General features: G+C 36.6%; 1 protein-coding gene across 1 annotated transcript; it reads left to right on the top strand.

The window, feature by feature from the left end:
- Positions 1 to 2,211: 2,211 nt before the first annotated feature.
- On the top strand, positions 2,212 to 20,511 carry LOC104465361 (calcium-dependent secretion activator 2-like; the record flags this gene model as incomplete). Its single annotated transcript, XM_010078374.1, has 4 exons — positions 2,212 to 2,505; positions 13,073 to 13,177; positions 16,690 to 16,926; positions 20,390 to 20,511. Coding segments are annotated over exons 1-4 (758 nt in total), but the record flags the coding sequence as incomplete, so codon positions are not given.
- Between the last annotated feature and the right edge of the window lie 1,194 nt (positions 20,512 to 21,705).

Genomic DNA, 21,705 nt, shown 5'->3' with positions numbered 1-21,705 from the left:
CAAAAAATGTCAACAGTATTTCTTTCTGTCCACTGATTTTCTTAAGTAGTTTTTCTTGAAGAAATTATTAGCTGTTTTTTAAAAAAAATATATTAATATGCTCAGATATTGTATATGTTTAAATACAAATGCAGACTTTCAACTAAATAGAAACAGCATGCCTCTTTGAAATAAGAACTGGTTTTATGTGGCTGAGTGGTTTGGGTTTTTTTTTTTCATGGTTCATTTTGAAAGCAACATCATGTATATTTTTTGGAAAATCTGTGATAACTCAATGCTTCAATTGTGAGTTGTAAGCCTGAATTTTAAGTTTTCTATCTAGACATCCACATGTAATTACTGGGGAAAAAATATTGGCATGACATTCAAGGTGCTTTTGCTTACTTAATGGATGCTCATTAACATTTATTTCCCTAATTGCATATATTCCCTTTGGTTTCAACACTCCTAAGAAAATCTAGTCAGTGATTAATAAGGCAGGAAAACATTCTGTGTGATGTTTTTGGAGAGAGAGGAGGGTAAGCGTAAGGAGAGGGGATTTCCTTCTGAAGCGACTTCAGGAAAATGTAAAACACTGTGAGCCCACTTAGGATATAAATATGCACATACCATCAAGGTTTGAATGCTAATCTTTGGGGTGTCTTGGATATGGTAATCTGTGTGCAGGAGGTGGGAGAGGAGGAGGGTGGAAGACTTTTTCAAAGGAGGATCAGGACATGAGTCATAGCTTATTTAATGCCCATCACTTCCTGGTTAGGGTGGATGTGGGAGGGTATTCCCCAGCCAGAATCTGAAAGCAACATGAAGGAGACAGCCAGTATCTATTTCAGCAGAGTCCGGGGGAAGGTGAGAGGGAGAATAAGAACACCCATTACTTTGATCATCTTTCTCACCAGAGATTACCAGTGCAGTTGGGACCTCCACAGTATTTATGGTAGGCGTGTAGATAACGGCTTAAGTGCTTTTAATAACACTCTGGAGGCTTCTCTGTCTCTCCGTTGATTACCTAGGACCCTACATTTCTGACTGAAAAGGTACTTTATTTGGATGGTAAAACGGGTTCTATGCATAGCTCTGAAGCTTTTTGCACTACCTAGCTGTAGGAAGAACACCCACACAAATAGCAAGACAAAGGCTTGAGTGGAAAATAAATTAAACTATTTTGAGTGTGGATATTAATAATTTTGTGTGGCAAAGTTGGGGTGGAAGGCATTTTCATAGTTAACAACAACTGAAGAGTTTGACTTTTACAGTATGGAAGACAGCACTGTGATGAGTGCGTAGAGTCTGTCTTCACAGCATCCCTGAACTCCAATATGTGGACGATACAGTTAAATAAAATATGTTTACAGTGTGGCATATTGCAGATCTTATTTTTCCATTCCTGTTAATAAAAAAATATGCTTTGCATCTATGTCTTTGATGCAAAATTCCATTGCTTGTAGTGACACTTTTGACCTGTGATAACATTTTTTTTTCTCTTCTATTATCCTAATGTGATTCTATTTGCACCTAATTCTGGAGTTTAATGTTAACAATTGTTAATTTAACAGACAGTGGGCTGACTTGTCATCAGCCCATGAACGTTTTTCTAAACAGCCAGTTCTGTAGTAAATATCCAAGGCCTGATGGTAGTGTTCTTACAGTGCAGCCTTGATACTTTAGGAGGTTGAGGGCGGGGAGAGGAAGGTTTCTTTTATTTTCCTTTTGATTGGTTCCTAGAGAGTTTTAGTGTGGTTTCTATCTGATTCACTCTATTTAGGAGAAATGTTGCCTCTTTATTCAACATATTCATTAATGTCCTGGAGAAGGCAGTGTAAGGGAAATCTCTGAGTTTACAGATGATACTAAGCTGGTTTGGGTACTCTAATGTTGCTCTAGTTGCAGGGAACTCCAGAAGGACTTCACAAAACTGCACGGACAGAAGCATGACAGGTAAACTCTAGTGTAGCTAAATGTAAGGTAATACATCAGAGGAGAAATAAACCAGCACACACCCACAGGATGCTGAACTGAGCATGGGCAGTTACAGCTGGAGAAAGATACTTAAGGTTCCCTGTGGTGAAAACACTAGTTGTGTGTGCAACAGTAGCATCATTTTCCTGCTGTATATAACCTTATGCCCCTACATTGAGTATTGTGTGCAGCTTTGGTCTCCCCATCTCGGGTACAAGGAAGGTCAGTGAGGACGAGGGGGTGGCATTGAAAATCATGGAACAGCTGCCCTTCGAGGAGAGACTGAAAGGGCTGAAGCTCTTCAGTCTGGAGGTGAGAGGGTTGACAAGGAGGAGTATGGTTGAGGTTTACAAAGTTATGAAGGTAGAGGTCCAGGTGGATGTGTACCTTCACTTACCAAATGCCACACCACTAGAAACTGGGATGCTCAAGGAAGTTTGTAGGAGATTCAGAATGGATGCAGCACTTCCTTATCTGGCTTTTGGAGAACTTCCAGAATATTCTGTCATTCGAGCGATGAGGGCAGACAGCAGCAGGAGTTTCAAAAGGGTTTGGACAAGTTCCTGGAGAACAGATCCATACATTGATGCTCATAGGACTAGGCCTGGATGCACCTTAAAACATCCCTCACACTCCCTCGGCTCCACAACTATCATTAGAGTGATTCACCTTGGAGAACAACTAGGCTTGAGCATTATACCTAAATAACTTCCCCTGCCATCACTGTTGTCCCCATAGTTCCGGCCTGTGTGGACTTTTTGTCTGATCTAACACGGTGTTTCTTAAGTCTGTTGCATGCAAGATGATTGTATACACCAGAGAGAAAATAAGAAGGTATATCTTGTAAAATTTAGGGGATGTAACAGGAATTATACATGTGTATAATTACATATTTTATTGTTTGAACAGTAGCGTAATTTTGTGAGATTTGTCAAAATGACAAAAAAGATGTAAGCAGTAGTTTGTAAAGAGAGCAATTTAGAATAAAGTGTGATTTATTAATTTTTTTTATTTCTTCTTACAGAACTGATTTAGTGAAGTGAAATGGCTTCTGTAAACTAGATGTTCATTCAGTTTCCTAGCCTTAGTTTCACTTTTCTGTAAGTGCTTTTAAGCTTTAAAACAAATAATCTGTCTTGGTTTATGCAAGCTTTATTGCATCTCTACCCATTGTTGACTTGGGAAAGCCAAGGCTCTTCGCTTGCATCAAATTTTAGTAGATTCTGCTTGGACTTTTTTTTTTTTTTTTTGAACAATTTATAAATGCAATATAGGTACAAATAGGATAAACTAATTGAATTGCTTTCAGTTTTATTATTTAAATGTTGATGGTTTACCTAGTGGAAAGTAAATTAATATAGTGCTCATGAAAGCAACAGCCATAGTACTTTTAAGTATGCATCAGAATAAGTGCTGTGGGAAGTGAACCATGCTTTGACACAAACAAGCAAGAATCATGCAAAGGGTCACATGTGTACTATTTTCACTGTCTGCAGTGGCCATTGGATATGTATAATTAGAGGGACACTTACATTTCCCGTTTTTCTATCTATTTGGGTAGGGGCAACCATTTGTGTAACAAAGGAGTTGTGAAGACAACTGGGGCTGTAGCTAAACCCAAATCATTACTGAGGAGGCATAGTTTGCAATTCGAGGGCTCAACTTTATAGAAAAAGAGCCTCTGCAACAAAAATAATTTCTAGTGAATGTGCAAGAAAACTAAATAAGGTTGAAGAGTCTGTTGTTTCAGAAAAGAGCATCAATGTAGCGAAGCTGTTCTTGGTCAATATTCCAATCAGTTTGTACGTACATCTGTGTTTATACAGTTCACAAAACGGGTGTCTTGATTCTGCTCATTGCAGAGGAATTCAGGAGAGCACCAGAATAATGGTGTTTATGGACAAGCTTATGACAGTGTATCAAAACAATATGAACTGAAAAACCATTTAAGGAACGAATAAAATAAAATTCTGGATTTTTTTTAATGTTGGAGTTTTCTTTTGAAATTTTATTTTCATTGGGTTTTTCCCTTTCAGAATCTGCTGATAGTAAGGGCCAGGTAATGTAATGATTCCCAGGCTATGTAAAGCGTCTCTCTTAACAGACAGCTGCTATAATGAAAATGCAATTCAGGAAGTGCTATCGAAAGACAAATCATTAACTGTCTAAGCTCCTGCTCTGCTGCCTGATTTTTCTCTCCTTGATGCCTAAACAGACTGCTGTGCCTAAATAAATATTTAAAATATTTATGTCTAGGTCAGTGTATCTTTAGCACTAAAACTTCACATTGTGTAAACAGTCTCTGTGTACCAAATAAAGCTTCAACTTTTATCTTTGCATTGAATCAGAGGAAAAACTAGTAGCAGACTCAGTATTGCGATAGGGTATAAAGGCTTAGCAGACTTTCTTCAAATGTTATAATCCAAATAGCTAGCCAAAAAGGTGGTTTGTGTGCATTACTGAATTTTATTTATTTAGTTACACACCACGTGTCAGGATTTGGCCAACAAGACAAACAGATCTCTTTGTTTAGGTTAGGACAACACCCAATTTTAACTTCAGTTCAGTGATATAAAAGAAAATGTAAAAAATGTTTCATTTGGACAATTGCTGCAGAGCAATGATGTGTGTTGTGGAAAAGACCATACCTATAAATTAGTGAAAATCCTATATATTAAATATAAATATAAATTAGTGAAAAGGATTTGGAAACCCTACTCTCTTCTCAGCTCATGTAGGTAAAAAGAGTGCTGGGGTCTGTTCAAATACAAATAGACCAAAAAAACACCTCATTCTCTATTGTGCAAAGACATCTGCATTACTTTTCCAAGTGTTCTGTTCACAAATGTCAGTTAAAGTCAGTAGATCAAAATATGAAATCAAGTATTGAATACTGCATTTTAATTTGGACTAGGATAAGTTTTGAACCATTAATTTATTTTTCTATTTGCTTCAGTAAAGATAACATTGAATAGAAAATATATGTTGCATTTGAACAATCCTTGGAAGCTCTTCTTAAAGATTGGATTATTCTCTGCCATTTGGGACATATAATTTTGGCTGAGGTTGTCTGGCGAGTTTAATCAAGTTAGCTGTTAAATAAAAGGCATTTAAGTTGTTACCGTTTCTCTAAAAGGTTAATGGGAGTCAAATCTGAAAGATGATTGTTAGAGAAATGGTCACTCAATAAAGTTACATTGTATATCTGCACGTTGCGGTGTAAAAGAAAGTGTTTCTTCCTAGAGATTTGCTCATTAATACATGGTGTGCATTTAAGTTTCAAATGTCTTACCACTTAGTGTTGGCCAAGTACAGTGAAAGTTTAACCTGTGAACATGTACTTTGTGTTAAGTTTTGAGTGGAGTGGACTTAATACAAATTTTTAACTATTCCCTTTACATATATTGTGATCAATTTGAATCCTGTATGTGCTTACTTTGCTGTTTATTTTTAAGTCTCATTGAAGGCTTTCCTGGGATTTTTGATATTGGCAGTCCCTGAATAAAATGAAATCTAATTCTGAGACACAACTTTTCAGGTGGTGTGAAACACTCAGAACTGCTCTTCAAATGTTTTCAAAGCTTGAGTGTAAGGAAAAGCCATATCCAAGTCCTAGCTTTGATTATTTTGGAAACTGACAAAGTGTCCATCCAATGGTTGTTAAAAAAAGGCCAAGATTTTAAAATTGTGTAGTTTTCAGTTTTGTTTTTGAGAACTTTGAAGTTTTTTATTCCACTGAATTAATTAGTGTAATCTTGACTTTAGTTTTTGGTTTGGTTTTAATATTTTTATGATAACTATTTTTTACAAATCAATTAATAATGAGTACAATTAACGAGTACAAACAATTAGTATAAATTATATCTTCCGCCACCTTAATCAGTCATACATACACAAATCAACGTTGAAATCACATCAGCAAAGTCCGGAACTTTAGAAAAATATTTCAGAAACCAAAACTTCTGAGCGTCTGAGATTGTATATTAATTTTTTGAGCTTCTGAGGTTCTCACAGAGCTTGTAAGAAAATTCTCAGTGAGGTGTTGTATCTCATGGACTTATTGAAGGTTCTTAGGCACAGCTTTTGAAAACATTTATTTGACTGCACTTTATTTTTTTATCCAACTGAAGCCGCTGTAGAGTACTTGACTGTTGGCTGGCATCTGCTTTATTACTTCTTGTTAACAATATTTGTCTACAGAGAAAGTGATATGCTAATTCCTTGTTCTGTTCATCTATACCGCCTCCATCCTAATTTCAATATTTATATTATTGTAAAGCTACTGGCCCACCCTCAAAACAAAAGGGGGGAAAAATAGTAGCAGTCGGTAAGAGTTTGTATTAAAACAAATTAGTTCAAACCGATGTTCAAGCTTTTTGCTGGCACAGTGTTGCAGGAAAACTGAGTGATCAGCTTGGCCAATTGTCTGAAAGGCAATCTTGTGCTGTACTAGAGAAAAATCGATAAGAAAAGGCTGCAAGGCCTGATGGTGCATTGTGAAAAGTTGTTAGAACACCTCATATGGGCTTTGGACCTGCAAGCTTTTACAAGGCTACTTGCAGCAGGCAGATTGAAAGTAGAAATGCTTTCAGTGGTTGCTGAGATAATTAGCTGAAAATATGTACACTGGTATTTCACCAGAGAAGTAATTTCACAGAATCACAGAATCACAGAATGTTAGAGATTGGAAGGGACCTCAAAAGATCATCTAGTCCAATCCCCCTGCCGGAGCAGGAACACCTAGATCAGATCACACAGGAACAATTTCAAAAATAGGTGCTTCCTCCCCCGCCTTATTTTAACCATTTACAGACTTGTCTCTCTGACATCCTTCCTCTTAGATTGCACTTCAATTCTGTGTTGCACATATGCTAAAACACATCTCTGAGTTTATTTACCAAGTCTAGCAAATTTTGTTGCTTGTGTGTGTTGACTGGGAAAGGGAGCAAGTTGGGAAGAGGAAGATTTAGGAACTGAGTTTTTAAAACTTTTATTTTGCAGAATTCTGTGGGAAATCCGCAGGATTGCATCATCGCACAGGCAGGGTCAGCCATCAGCATAGTCATTGTGTGATACCTGATAGGGGTTTTGCAGGCTGCAGAGAACGAGATAAAATACCATTTTATTAATCTGTTTTATGACTCTGAATTAATCCGATATATAATCTATACACAAAGAACAGAAAAGATTTCAAAATTGAAACTAAACAGCATAGCCTCCTCTGAAATAGAGGAGTGGCTACATTTGCTTTATTTTGACAGCTGTGTCTTTCTTCCTGTGAAACAGGAGGCAGAAGGTTTATGAAAAGATCCAGTAGAAGCCATTCAGAAAGCTTTGCACACCCTGCCCTTTAATCAAATCTGGTTTTTCCCTCCTGTAGGAAATGAAAGCAATTTATTTCTGCCACAATTTTGTTCTTCAGAGGTTAAGTCCTGTTGAATTCATGTCCAAAAGTGCCTGCTGCCGTAGACTGGAGTTGGGTGTTCTGTGTTCGGCCTGGCTTTGAAGTTGTTGGTCCTTCTACTTGTGCGTATGTAGTTGCTCATCTTGGATCGCAAGCTTGGGAAACTTCAGGAATGTCCACAGGCTGTTTGTGTTGAACACAGGGCAGCTCCTTACCACTGCAGACACCTTTAACCTCTTCTCAGTCTGTTCCTTTAGAGCAACACCACCTCTGCAAATAGGAATGGGAACAAATCCTGTGGGTCTTAGAGGCGGCAGGTCTCTCTGAAGCAAAATTCATTTTTTTAGAGTGAGAGATAAGAGCAGCAAGGACAACAGTCTGAAAAAATGCCGGTATTTGCATCTGCTACACCTACTGCCTGCTTGCTGCTGACTTGATTGACAATCAAAATTGAGCACAAGGACTTCCCTGGCCTTTGCTTTCTCTTCCAGCCTCACTGCTGGATGCCATTAGTTACTTCCAGAAATGCCTTTTTTCAGCCTTATATAGTCACAACGCTTTAAATCCAAGCCCTTTGTTCTGTTTGGTGTATGTTGACAGTTTTTGCCTTGGCTGTCAGACAGTAGCCAGGGATGGACCCTGCAGGTTACCCCACGTGGGCATCCACAAATAACCCACTGGCTCAGCAGGGCTCAGACTTGGTTACATGTGGCAAAAAGCAGCTTTAAAGGAAAAAATGACCATTGCTGTCACACGAAGTGAAACAACGTTGGATTCTGTATTGCAGAAATAAGAGCAAGTCCTAAGATATGTGAACTGTCAATTTAGTCATCAAATGTAGAGAAATTTATGTCGCTATGGGCAGGTAAATGTAATCTCAAGTTGATGTTACTGTGAATTAAAAACCTGTGGGGAAGCTAACTAACCATTAATAAAACAGTCACTTGGAGGAACTATCAGTTTGAGCACTTGTGAATGTAAAGAACAGTAAATTGCAGCAAGTCAGTACTCATCCATACTCAAACTAGTCTTGCTTCTTGGGCAAAGGAGATCTCACGTACTTTGTACGTAGAGGAATGCAAATGAGTGCTACAGGTTTTAGTGTAGCATGTCTTGGCAATATTGGTACCTTTTGTTACCTTAAGTTGCTCTTACACATTAACCACATTTTTTTTGCCAGTGTACCATTTTTCTTTTGCACCAAAAAACACAAATATTTTACAGCCTTTTAAGAAATATTTCTTTTAAAAGTTATTATTTAAATAGGAATCACAAAGTATGCAGTTTTCCAACCTTTTAAAATATGTAAACATTAATTCATTCAGATGTATTTCTGTTCTGTGCTGTTCAAGCACACAAATTAAACAACAGTTTGTCAAGCAAGACATCATGCTATTGATCCAAATAGTGACTTTTAACTCTGATAAGCTTACAGTCTGTCTTAAATGCCCAGATATTCTGAGGAGCATAAACTCCATGCATATTCAAGTCAGAGAGCAGCACGACCTGAAAATGAGTCTGAATGGTGAATCTGATTTAGCCTCTGGTAGCGTCTGTTTGCAGCCTGACTGCTGCAAAGTTCGTTTTTCAAAGGCTCATAACTTGGCCAGAGTTGAGCTAATTTTCACAGACGGTGCCCATCTAAATTTCAGATCCTTACTTCGAAGCAAGATGGTGCTAGATCTCTTTGACAAGATGGTCACCGTTTTTCTTATGGATAAAGCAGTGTATTGTCTTCCCTGCCCTCTTCAGAAGCAATGGAGTGTTTTGGTTGAAATTGTTAAAGCAGAAGTTTGGAGTAGAAAACTTTAGTCTGTCTTTTAGAAGTCGACAGTTATGTAAGCAACTGAAAAAATCCTCTAATAAGAATTGTTGGACAACTTGTGTATTGAGGACTGTTCCCACTCCATCTCTACAAATAAATAAGTTTGTAATAAAAATCATTGCCCTTTTCAGAGTGAGAAAAAATAAAGGCAAATTCAAGCATTAATGAATAAAATATTTTAGAATTAGTAGGTTTTTGTCCAACAGTGGCAGGTTTATTTTAGAAAGCTGTGTTTATACAACAAGATTGGGGAAAAAAAAAAGATTATGAGCTACCTCTTTTTTTTTGAATAAAAAGTGGCTTCTTATTCACCCAAGCATAGTCATTCATAACTACTGATTCTTTTGAAGAAGATTTTAAAATACAAATAATCATCTTTGCAAAAATAAAGGGCACAAGTAACACAGCTGTCCTATTCATAGTCTTGTCCAGTGTGGAATTTTCCTGAATTAACTAACCCACAAAAGATGAGTCAGACTCTTTGCCTAGGTGTTACAAGTTTTGGGGGCCAGATATATGGCATTTAGGGGAAACACTGATTTGTTTGGTTGGGATTTCTAATGTATTTTACATGGAAAACAGGTCTTTGTTGTCTGTACGGTGTTCTGTAGTGAGGTTCCCTGCTGCTAAAATACTGACTAATTGGTTATGTGAGGTTTAAGCGACATGAGGAGCATCTGTGTTGTCGGTGTAGTCAATAAATAGCTATGCTGTGTAATTGCTACCATTGTAGAAAGCTGAAATGTTTTTTATTAAGTTGAATTTATATGCACCCTCTTTTAAAATAATCTCTAAGTCTATAGCTGTTTTTAAAACATATGCCTTCATATTTAAGTGTGGGAAGCATTATGTAATGCCATGTAAATGCCAGTTATAGCTTTGTTTTTTTTAAAAAAAGGGAGCCACATTAACTTGAATTTTAAGTGATTATCATTTAGTGATTTTTTTAAACCAAATTTCAGTTGCAATACTGAGAAGAATCTGACTTGTTTCTCTGCAATGTTACATTTATATTCATTTCTGTACATAGTGACAGAGTTTTTTTATTTACAGTTTGAAAATTACTACAATGGCTGTCAAAACTGTGTGTTCCACAGATGTTTTGGCTACAGGTTTGATCCATGAATAAGGAATTAAGGAAAAGGCTACACTTAATGTTAACCCTTGTCACTGCTTCCCGTCCATATGGTGGGTTGTATGGAGTGTCTTCCCTATGTAAAAAAAAGTGGATACAACTCACAAATTCCAAATGCTACCTGCATTTTCAGAATTTACTCAGTCTTACTGTTGTCGTTACTTCAGATTCAGTAGCAATGTAAAGTACGATTGATTACACATTCATAATAGCTGACTGCTTTGCTTGCAAAGTTGTTTTTCATGCATTTTGTTGAATTTAGAATATAAAAAAAAGTAGAATGACCTTGCATGGAACAGGATATCAACGCTACTGTTTTTTCTCACTGTCACTTCATTTTGCAAAAATACTAATATCAATAACTTGACGTCTTGTTAGCACAGCTGCAAATGACCTACCAGTCATTCTTATATTGGCTCTTTTCTATAAGTAAAGCAGTATTCTTTGGTGTTTCACCTCTTCGGCTTCTTTCCATAACTTACAAAGCATCATTACATGCATACTCTAACAAAACCATTAAAGTGTATGAATATTTCAGGAAGAAGACTGAAGTTTAAAAATAAGTAAGTAGGGAAATAGGCACATTTTTTAAGTAGTCAAGTACAAACAGTTAATGGGAACCAATATATAGGTAAGGAAAAAAGGCTAAGATTTACAAAATGAAGTTATACCTTCGTCAACTTAAATTATCATTTCATGTGGTTTTTTTAAAATGGAGAAATAGCTAAATATCACTCTTTAAACAAAAGGTTTTGCCTCTTCAAGCAAGTTAATAACAGAGGCAGTCATTTAAGTTGTGCCTTGACACAGGAAAAAGTTTTAGCTTCATTCTGCTCTCCCACGCCCTCCTTTTTGCAGAAATCAAAATTCAGTCATCAAAATTACCTTCAAACAGCTTTTTTTCAAGCAATTGCTTCTGTTGGGATATATTATTAAAATAATGTTGACCTTTTCATAGCCCAAAAAGGAAAACAAAATTGTATTTCATATTAAACTGATTTTCATACTGATTAAACAAAAATAATTGCAAAAATTATATGGTTATAATACAAAGGAAAATAGAAGTTAGGAATATGCTTGGTGACAAGTTCAATAAGCAGTCTCTTATTCTGTTAAGAAATGGAAGAATACCAATTTGTGAATTTATTTGAAATACTGTAAGTGTATTCTGCAAAATCTAAGATATTTGCTTTCATTGAGAACACTCTTGCCATTTATGTTTAAAGTCAAACTAGGAACAGATTTACAGACACATTTAGTGGGAGGAGCCTTCTAGTTTGGAACATGATCCATCTTCTCTATAGTTTAAACTGAGCCTCTTTTGGGGACTCCATCAGGTTTTGTTCTCTTGCTTTCGGGTAGTCTGGATCAATTCCTGCAAGGCTCTTGTGAGATGCCAGATTGCACAGGTGACAGATTGCATGTTCTGTCATCGCTTCCGTACTAGCAGTGGAAAACTTTTGATCCTGCTGCTAAATGTGGTCAGATTTGCATTATACATAATGTTGTAACTGATCAGTAAGCACTAGATAGTGTATTTTTAGTTATTGCTTTTTAAAATTGGATTTTGAAAGAAAAAAATGCCTAATTTTCAAGACCACCTTTGTTCAATAAGATCTACTGGATTTAACTGAGGAGCATTGCAAAGGAGATGGTGTTATGTATTTGGCCTGATGCACTGAATAGCAGCCTTACTTAAATAGTTTAGTTTAATGTAATCAATCATTTACCAAAGTAATTGTGCATTCTTTAGCTGAAGATTGCATTTAATTAGAGAACCAATTTTTGCCAGTGTACATGTCGAATCAATTTAAGTTTTTTTTTAGTGAAGAGCAATTCAGGTATCTTTAAACCTTAGTTGCATACTAAATACGCTAGGGCTGTATCAGTGTGTCTCATTGTGTCTGTGGTTAGCCCTAGGGACAGAGAGAGCCCTCCACTGGGACTACACCTTTGCCCTTGTTTGGCATTTATTCAGGTAAGAAGGCAAGTTGTGCCTGATCTTTTCCAGGTACATCACACTTCTTCCTCTTAACCAGCCATGCAGGTCTGTGTGTTGAGGTGAAGCCCCACTTCACCTACACTCCCCCTTCACCGCCCCGAAGAAGTAAACAGGTGAAAAACTTGTTGAGGAATGCCTTTTCTATTGAGATCTGACTCTTTTGTTGAGATGAAGAGATGTGGCCTTCCCCTTTACCTCCCTGAGTGATGTTAGAGGTTTAGTCATGACTATTCCCTAGGTATGAAAACATTGGGGGCTCAAAAACTGGATATGCTTTGATGTGAGCAGTTAGCCAATATTTGGGCAGAAGAGGTATATGAGTGAAATAATACCACACTTAGAAGGCATAGGCACACAGTTTTCTTTTGCTATACCTATATATTCCTGTACAGGAACTCATGGCACTAAAGAGCAAATCTGCTTGCAAACATTTTCTAAACCAGTCTGTCAGTCCAGTTTTCTGCTTCATGGAGAAATGTTTTCAATGGCTATTTTCATAAGGAAATAATGCTTCTTCTGTTTAGCTCGAATATTAAAAACTCAGGGGAATGCTGGCTACCCTTCGGCGACCCTGGCTGCCATGGGTAACTGCTAGTCATTACATGTTTGTCATCTTGGTAAGACTAAAACCCATGTATTTGCTTAGTGCTTCATTGATTTTAAGACAAAAAATATACGATTCATTTCTGTTTTGTTTTTAGCAACATTACTTGCTATAAAGCTAAAATGTAGTACATTTCTCACAATTAGTTTTATTTTTATTCTCTGTCCAAGTTGGATAATGGAGATGAGCAAGCAGCCCAGATCAGACGTGAACTAGATGGGCGACTACAACTGGCAGAACAAATGGCAAGGGTAAGTGATTGCTTTCACGTACCAAAAACATATCTTCATATGAGATTTGAGTGGGATGATACATACTGTGTGTGTTTCCAGTTCCTGATTCAAAAATTAAGCAGAAGATCATATGAAAACAGGCTGGAAGGTGCAGTTCTTTCTGCTCTGGAGTATCTGTGTCAACAGGGGTAGGTTAGAAAACAAACCTTGTTTTTGGAAATTCATATGCTGTGTGATCCTCCGTTTCCTTCATCAGCAAGTCCAGTGGTGAAACAAAGGGTATATTATTTGCACATTTGGGTTTATGTATTTCGGAACTAAAATGAGTCATCTTTTGTACACACAAGTGCATTATGCTGTGCTTATGGTGTAACAATAATGTTTATGTCTTACTACAGGTTATATGTGATATGCTTTTTAAGTATATGTAATATAGTTTACATTTACAAATTAAGTCTTAAGTTTGTAATGGTTATATTAGTATTGCAAGCAAGAAACTATGACTGAGTCTTGCAGGCCAAATCAGTGATGACTGGGTAAATTATAAATTCTTTTCGTAAATTTTAGAAAGCCAAGCCCATTTTTCTCTCCTATAGCTTGCATTTTCTTTCAGTGGATACCTTTATGCCCTGCTATATTAAATATCACAGGTGGGATTCCTGTTGTACCCAGCCTTAACTTATTAGAGTTTGAAGAAAGACTCCATTTTCACAGAAAGGCAATCTCAAGTCTCTTCAGTCTTCTGTGAAGCCTGGGTTTATGATCAAAGTTGTCCAATAATCCTATGTTTACTCTGTTGCATTCTCGCCTTTAGCTCCACAACTTACAAAATATCGAAAGCACGCATGTTGTACTGTGTGTTTTCAGAAGAATGTATATTATATAAATATGATACTAATTGTAAAACAGCTAAGATTTACTTGTTTCTTTAAAAAGAAAAAGACATAATCTAGGTCTATGAAGTTCATAGATTATAGTTGTTTTCCTAAAAAGCAAAATGCTGTCCATAGAAGTTTCAAATTTATTTTAAAACAAGTGAAAATTATAAGCACTACATGGTACAATCGAACCACAAATCAGAGTTTCCATGCATCTCTCTTAAACTACTTAAAATGCAGATATTTCTTTGTGGTGGATTTTGAGAGGTAGTCCTAATTCTAGCAGCTGTGAGAATTATTAAGATCATTTAAGCCTAAACAATCAAGTGCTGCTCAATACCATCTTTATTCTCAGAGCTCAAAAACAAGGTAAAAAGCTTTTTTATAGTGGATTGTGTATTCTAGCATCTTTGTTGGTAAAGAAAAGGGTTTTCAGTGATTACCTGCCTGTAAGAGAATTATTAAACTGCAGTCTCAAAAATAGCTTTTTTTGTTGCTGTTGAGGGCTCATTCATGGTTCCTGTAATATATTACTTGATGATTTTACGAGCTGTTAATTAAATATGAGAAGTTTATTTTATCAGAAAATAAAGTTTTGCCTATTTAATGGAGGTAAGAACCTTAGAAATACATTAATCTGTGTCAGAATAAAATCAATGGAGAATTTGTACGTCTGTTTGCCCATTTATTTGTTCATATCACTAAATTTAAAGTAGTTGAAATCAAAGTGTGCATGACCTAATGGAATCTTCTATTGTAACTGGTGCTATGCTTTTTATGTGATCCTAAGAGGACACCACCCATTGAGAAATGCACCCTGAAAATCCATTTTAGCACTCTTAGAATCCAGACCTAAAGGCTAATGTGTACATCAACCTGAGGGTCTTTGTTTCAGGATATACTCCACTGTGTTGCAATCAGAGTTTCCAACATTCCAGTGCTGTGCTGGGGGATGTGTTCTTCGGACAATCCAGGCTTTTCAAATCAACTAAATTACATTCCTGTGCACATGCTCTAAAAATACTGGAAAATCCTGACTATTCTTTTTGTGTCTCTAAATGTTATAAATATTATGTGCTATAGCAATTTGTTACAAATTCACTGTCTTAACAAGGCAAATAAAAGGTGAGGGGGAGTGGGAGGGATGAAGTTTGTAGACCTCAGAGTTGTTATGGAGGATCCTCACCCTTGTTTTGTGAGGGAGAGAAGTGGCTACAGACATTTAGGTTTTACAGAAATAAAGGCCTCCATATATTCTGATAGTGCTGTCTTAAATCATGGAAGTTTATAGTAATAAAAAATATGCAGCAAGAGTAATTGTAAAAACTTTCCTCGCTTTTTACACTGGGGTGGAAAAAGCATCTTAACAAGAGGAAAAATCTTTTAACAACATAACAGTCTGCCTTCTGTCTCCTGTGTTGGCATATTATTATTTGAAAAATCCTCACAGGAAAAGGGATAGTTTGAAAAACACTCTAGAGTGGGGGGTTTTGGCAAAAGCATCCTGAATCTTACCCTGTGCTTTTAGTTTCTATCTATAAATTACTTTTTAAATTTTTTTTTCTTTTTCAATCTGTAATATACTCGCTCTGTAATGCTGTAATGAGCCAGACTACTAGGCTTGCTGCAGGTGTTTTGGGTCACAGTCAGCTTGCTTGCTCTTTGTTATTGAAACAAAACCAACTGTTAAGGTTTATGTTAATGTAAAACATTTTATGATACTCCTTATAACAGCTAACGATAAAAATTGTCTGGTTTAGGAGCAAGGTGCCTACCTTTGCAGACAATACCTAGGGAGCAGTGTTTGCTTCTCATATGTAAAGCATGTATTTTAGAATAATTTACATTATTCTTTAATTTTGAGTGACTTATTCTCCCAAGCTGCCCTATATTCAATATCAAGGGAGAAACTGGCCATAAAATTGGCTCTGTATGTGTTCATATATGCATTATATATGTTTATATGTTCCCTCTTCATTATAAACACAATATTTGAAAATTATTATCGAACTCCTAAAGAGGAAAAAAGTGGTTTTTAAGTTCTCTCTAACACATATGTTCAAAATAATCCCATCTGGAATAATTTAGCATTACTTTAAAAATGAATTAAAAATAGAAATAGTAAAAATTTCTATTATTAAAAATAGAAAAAACAATTATAGGAATTTCATGTTGTGGTTATAGTTTAACAGCTTTATGTTAGAAGCATGAATGTGATTGACATTTTTGGTAATATGGGAAATGGATGAAGTAGCACGATTATTAGTGGACGGTTTTTGTCCAATTTTGACAATTTTTAATATATCTGAAGGTAACATTAGAGTTATATTGTCAGTTGATATGCTTAAAATGTGTATTAGAAATATCTAATGTGTACATATTCAGCTTGGGTTTATAGCTAATGACTCTGAGGGGGCAAGAGGTTCCATATTCTCAATTAAAATTACATTTCTTCTTGTCAAAATTAACTGGATTTATGGGACAGGATTAGCCTTCCTATTACTGTTTTGAAGATATAAAAATAGATAGACACTGGAGTTAAGACATATTTTTATTAACTATCTCTTAACTGAGACCAGATCAGAACGTTAACATGACGTATAATGTAGGATGATTTTTTTCCTCCCTAACTTTTGAAATATATCTTCCAAGGAAAGAAAATTCCCCAAATTTGTAACAAGAGAAATGGAGAACTTGTACATAGAAGAGTTGCGGTCTTCAGTGAATTTGCTGATGGCAAATTTGGAAAGTCTTCCCGTGTCTAAAGGTGGGCCAGAATTTAAACTGCAGAAGTTAAAGCGATCACAGAATTCTGCATTCCTGGACATAGGAGATGAAAATGAGGTTCAGCTGTCAAAGTCTGATGTGGTCCTTTCCTTCACGTTAGAGGTAATCACATATTTCACAGAAAACTTGTTGACAGTTTAAATTACTACAGCATTTATGTCTCAATACTTTTTTGTTATTAGTCCTTCCTTTGTAATTTTAAAATTTTATGTTAAAGAAGTAAATTATTCTTTGTCTCTTTGATAATTAGGAGTTAGAATACAGCTGTATGATGCATTTTACTCTTGCAGCAGTAGTTGCATTTGGGTCCACACAGCAGTGTGGGCAGTTAAATCTTCCATACAAATGTAACTTTAAATGAATTCCAGTACATTAAGTACCGGAGTATACTTTCGAACATCATAATGAAACACTGTTGTTGTCAGGAACAGAGAAATTACTTATACCACTGTATGCAATTTTAACATTACTAGTTAATAATGTAAAACCCCAACATTATTTTTTAAAGAGTAGTAAGATCCATCATTCTATACACCAAAAAGTATTGGTTCATCAAGCACATAAAACTGGAGTGCAGACTTTAGTACTGAAGTACATTAAGTGATAAAGTAGTTTTATAGCTCCTGTACTGAATCCTGTGTATCTCCACCACGTGTCCTGTGTCTGCCTCGAGTGGACATTCCAAGCCTGGAATGGTCCACAAAGAGCAGTAACAAAGAACATTTCTGAAGTACCTAAAAAATACCTGGAAAAGTTTGTCAATAATGTTTTCTATTTCAAGAAAGTTTGCTTGGTGAGGGATGTAAGAAGAAGAAAAGCTTTCTCTTTACCTCTAGAGAGAAATATTAAGTACTAAAACTGATGTGATATTTGGGGGAAAAGCACAGTAAAAGATAGAAACAATGATGAATGAAACAGGAGATACAATTTCTAGTAAATTTGAAACAGTTTTGCTTTGTTTACAGCCCTTCCCCTCTCACAGAAGAAATGTAGACTGTTAGGTCTGGTGAACTTAGCTTTTTTTCCTCTCCCCATCACCGATAAAGAAAACACACCGATGTTCTGCAAAGCTAGTTTATCCTGTGCAAGGAAAAGAATGAAAGTGTTACTCTAGACATAGCGGTTTTTAGTAGGGCAAATTTCCATTTAAAACACGGTGTTAACCATGTAAGTTGAGTTTCTTGCTGGACAAGTGTGTGCATATCTTACTTTTGGGAAGCTTAAATCTCAGAGGATATAAGGGCAAAAGGAAACAGCTGAACTGACATTCATTTAGGCTGAAACATGGAAGATCTGCTCTTTTTCTATGCAAATGGGCAAATAAGAAAAGTTGATTGCATTTCCTTGGAGACAGGATACTTTATTTTTGGTAAATGTGAGGTCATATGTGCACAATTTTGATTTCACTTTTCTTGAATAACACATAAACATATCCATGTAATGTCTCTTGTGGTGTGACAACTAAAATTTGGAGTAACCAGCAAAATCCCCACTGAGGGCTGCTGCACAGGCACATGAACAAGCAAGAAATATATGACATATCTAAATACCAGGACAGAGTGTAAAACCTCGATGAATATTTAATGAAGGGGGGAAAGTGGCTGTGGTTCATGCTGCCACTGCATGTTATTGAGACAGAACAGCACAAGATGTTAGTAACATTTATAATGTTCTGGTGGGAATGGACTTTACTGGCTGAGATAAGAGACAACCCTGCGTGTCACTGCAAGCAACAGTGACTGTTTTTGTGAGTTGCGTGTTTCCTCAAATAGCCTGTTTGCAGAAATTTGTAAAATAAATAAAATATTAAAGTAGTAGGAGAAGACTTAATCTCTTAGGTTCTTCAGCTGTTGGACAGTTTCAGAAATAGACAAGCAATATTTAGGAAGCTGTTTATTAGTTAATGAGCTAGTAAATCAGCTACTGACAGTTTCCTTCCTAATGAAAATCAACTTTTTTCCATTGCTGGAATCCAGAATTGCTACTAAAGGCAAATGTACTTTGCAATTAAATTGGAAACTCTAGGAAAAGAAGTATCAACATAAAAATCAATAAACATGAAGTCTGCATTCACCAAGGGCATACGTTTGGCATGTGGAAAGACCATATAGGCAGTATTAGCTAGAAGGATCGCTAGTGCAGTCTCTCAGAGATCATTGATCACTTTGATAACTGCTTGAATTCCTGGACCACAAAAGATGGAAAAGAGAGATGATTACGTCATGATGATTCTCCCTGAAATGCTGTTATTATTTATAAAGGGTAATAGGCAGTGTGGATAATTTGTGAGTAATGTAAAAATGTTCTAAACGATCAATGACTGTCATCTCACTGCAATATTAGCAAACTAGCAATTTTACAAAACACCTAACTCTTACTAAGGTTTTGGGAGTTTTGAAGTACAAAGGATTTTACAGCTAGGCATGAAGTCTGGTTTAACATTCTTGAATTAAAACAAATTGGCAAATATGCAAACAGTTTAGTAACAAAATATTTTAGTAGTTGCTTGTTGACCTAAGAAACCAGTTACCTCTAATGAGACCAAAAGTAGCCATTACTTTTGTTGCCTTTAAGACAATCAAACATATATCTGTTTTCATGTGTAGTTCAGTTGAGGACAGCTGCTCTGCTGATCAGAGGGACTACATTTCTCCCAGGTTCTTCTCATAGGCCCAAATGGGACTGGAAAGGGAAGCAGCTTTTCCAAAGCAAGCAGGGCAACCTGACTTTCTTCCCAAATCTTCTCTGAATTAGAAACATCTAACATGTAAAAATTCCAATCCTTTCACACAGTGACAAACCGTAAAGTTTATAAAAGGCGGAAAGTGTTGAAGTAATACTGCATTTGGCTCTTCTAAGCTATAACTGAGGAGCTGAAAAAGTACAGGATCTGCCAAGCACAGAACTTCTGTGGTGAGGAAATTTATCAGCTGGCAGAGGCTTTTTGCCTCTCTCTTTCCCCTCCACATCCCCATAGCGCGCCAAACCTGACTGCAAGTAGTGAGCTGGGAGAAGGAGAAAGGATAGGTCGCAGGGGAAAAAAATTACAGCAGCTGATAGCGATGTTCTGACCTTCCTCATGCTCGGCACACCAGATTGCTTCTGAGATTCAAGGGTTGCAGCCTCCAGTGTCGCAGCACCACGATTAACCTTTCAAAATGTGACCAGTCGACTTGCTTGTCTTGTTTACAGTCTGACTTAGTAGCCTGTTCATTCTATAAATACTTATTTAGATGACTGCTTAAAAGATACATTTCTTCATGTATTAACAGAATTATATTTAGACAGTAGTCTCAAATTCAACTACTAGCATGTAAATTATGGTTGGAGTGAATTTTTGGTCATTGTCTAAATAGGAACAGAGCAAAAATTTTAATTCCTACTATGTGTTGTTGAAAGTGGAAAAAGAAGGCAAAATTAAAACTCTTCTCTGTCTGTGAAGATTTGAGTGAGTGGGTTTGGTGATTTTATTTGTTTTTTTTTAACCTGCATGGAGCTTAGTACTGGAATAGCTGTGCTATGTAAAGTTTTCTGAAGGATAAGCTATTTGTTTTCTTTTCCTCAGATTGTTATAATGGAGGTGCAAGGTTTAAAGTCAGTCGCTCCCAATCGAATTGTCTACTGCACCATGGAAGTGGAAGGGGGTGAGAAGCTTCAGACAGACCAAGCAGAAGCTTCTAGGCCACAGTAAGCCTCTCTGCTGTCACTGCATCCAGCATCTCTTTCCTTCATCTCATGGGAGAGCCTAACTGAGTACCTTCACAGTTTTTACAATTAAGTTAGCACAAGGTTATATGAGGTTTTTTCTGGGGTACTTATCTTAAATTCTTTCTGAAAAAAAAGAAAATAGAAATAATAGTTATTTATGGTAAATTAAGTAGAAAGTGTGAATCTTGTCCAAATAAATGCCGTTGAATGTATGTGTGAGAAAAAGAGCTACAGACTGCAGCGTTGTGTTCTTTCCTGCATCCTCTGAAAATACAAACCTCTCAATAGATGTTAGCCTGAGGTGATTTTGTGTATTCTAGGTTAATGTGCAGGTGGCCTTGTGGAGTGTAACTTGTACGATTGGTGGAAAATCAATACTCAGTAATCAATCTTGACAATGCTTACTCACCTGCTGAGCCTATTTCATTTTAAATTGTAGGATCCATTTCTTTCAATTAATTTTTGAGGAAGGCAGCCAGCAACCTGACTTGAAGGGGTATGACATCATGCCATCTGCAGTTGAACCAGTCAGAGTGGCAGAGAGGAAGAAAATAGTGTGTTTTTTGGTTGATTTGTTTGACCTTACATACTGACTTCAGACACTTTTTTCTCTGTTAAAATGTCATTTGGAATCTTTTGTAGATAACTTTCCAGACAGTGTGTTGGAGTTTTACTGGCACCATAGTGTGCCTTGTGAAAGACAATTTAAAAATTGCAGTTGTTACAGTATCTGAGAAAATATCTTCAACAGAGTTGGGATGGTAGTTTCTCTTCCATTCAGACCACAAATACAGACTGTTAGGCAAAATTATAAGCAGAGTTTTGTCTTCCTCTTCTGGGGTTGGGAGGAGGAGGAGATCTTGTTTGGTGGACTTTCTCCTAGTTGCAACAAATTTCCTTGGCAGGTAAGCCAGCAGCCTACTCCAGTAACATATTCAGACAGCTTTGCAGAACTTGTAAGTATGTGGGACAAGATGTAAATTCACTTGTCACAGTCCCTGGCTGTGTTCCTTCTCCAGGGCATGGGAATGCTCAGTCTTATTTGGATGTGGTATGTGAGGAACTTCTAAAAGCAACAGTACTGTAAAAGACACACAGATATACGCATTGAAGCAAGTGGGTATGCAACATCCCCTGCTCATTTTTGGACCTTTTGGGGCATTCTTGAGTGGC

Source organism: Pterocles gutturalis, unplaced genomic scaffold (genome assembly GCF_000699245.1).
Source record: "Pterocles gutturalis isolate BGI_N339 unplaced genomic scaffold, ASM69924v1 scaffold49758, whole genome shotgun sequence".
Lineage (NCBI taxonomy): Eukaryota > Metazoa > Chordata > Aves > Pterocliformes > Pteroclidae > Pterocles > Pterocles gutturalis.
This window is presented reverse-complemented; position numbering and strand designations above follow the sequence as displayed.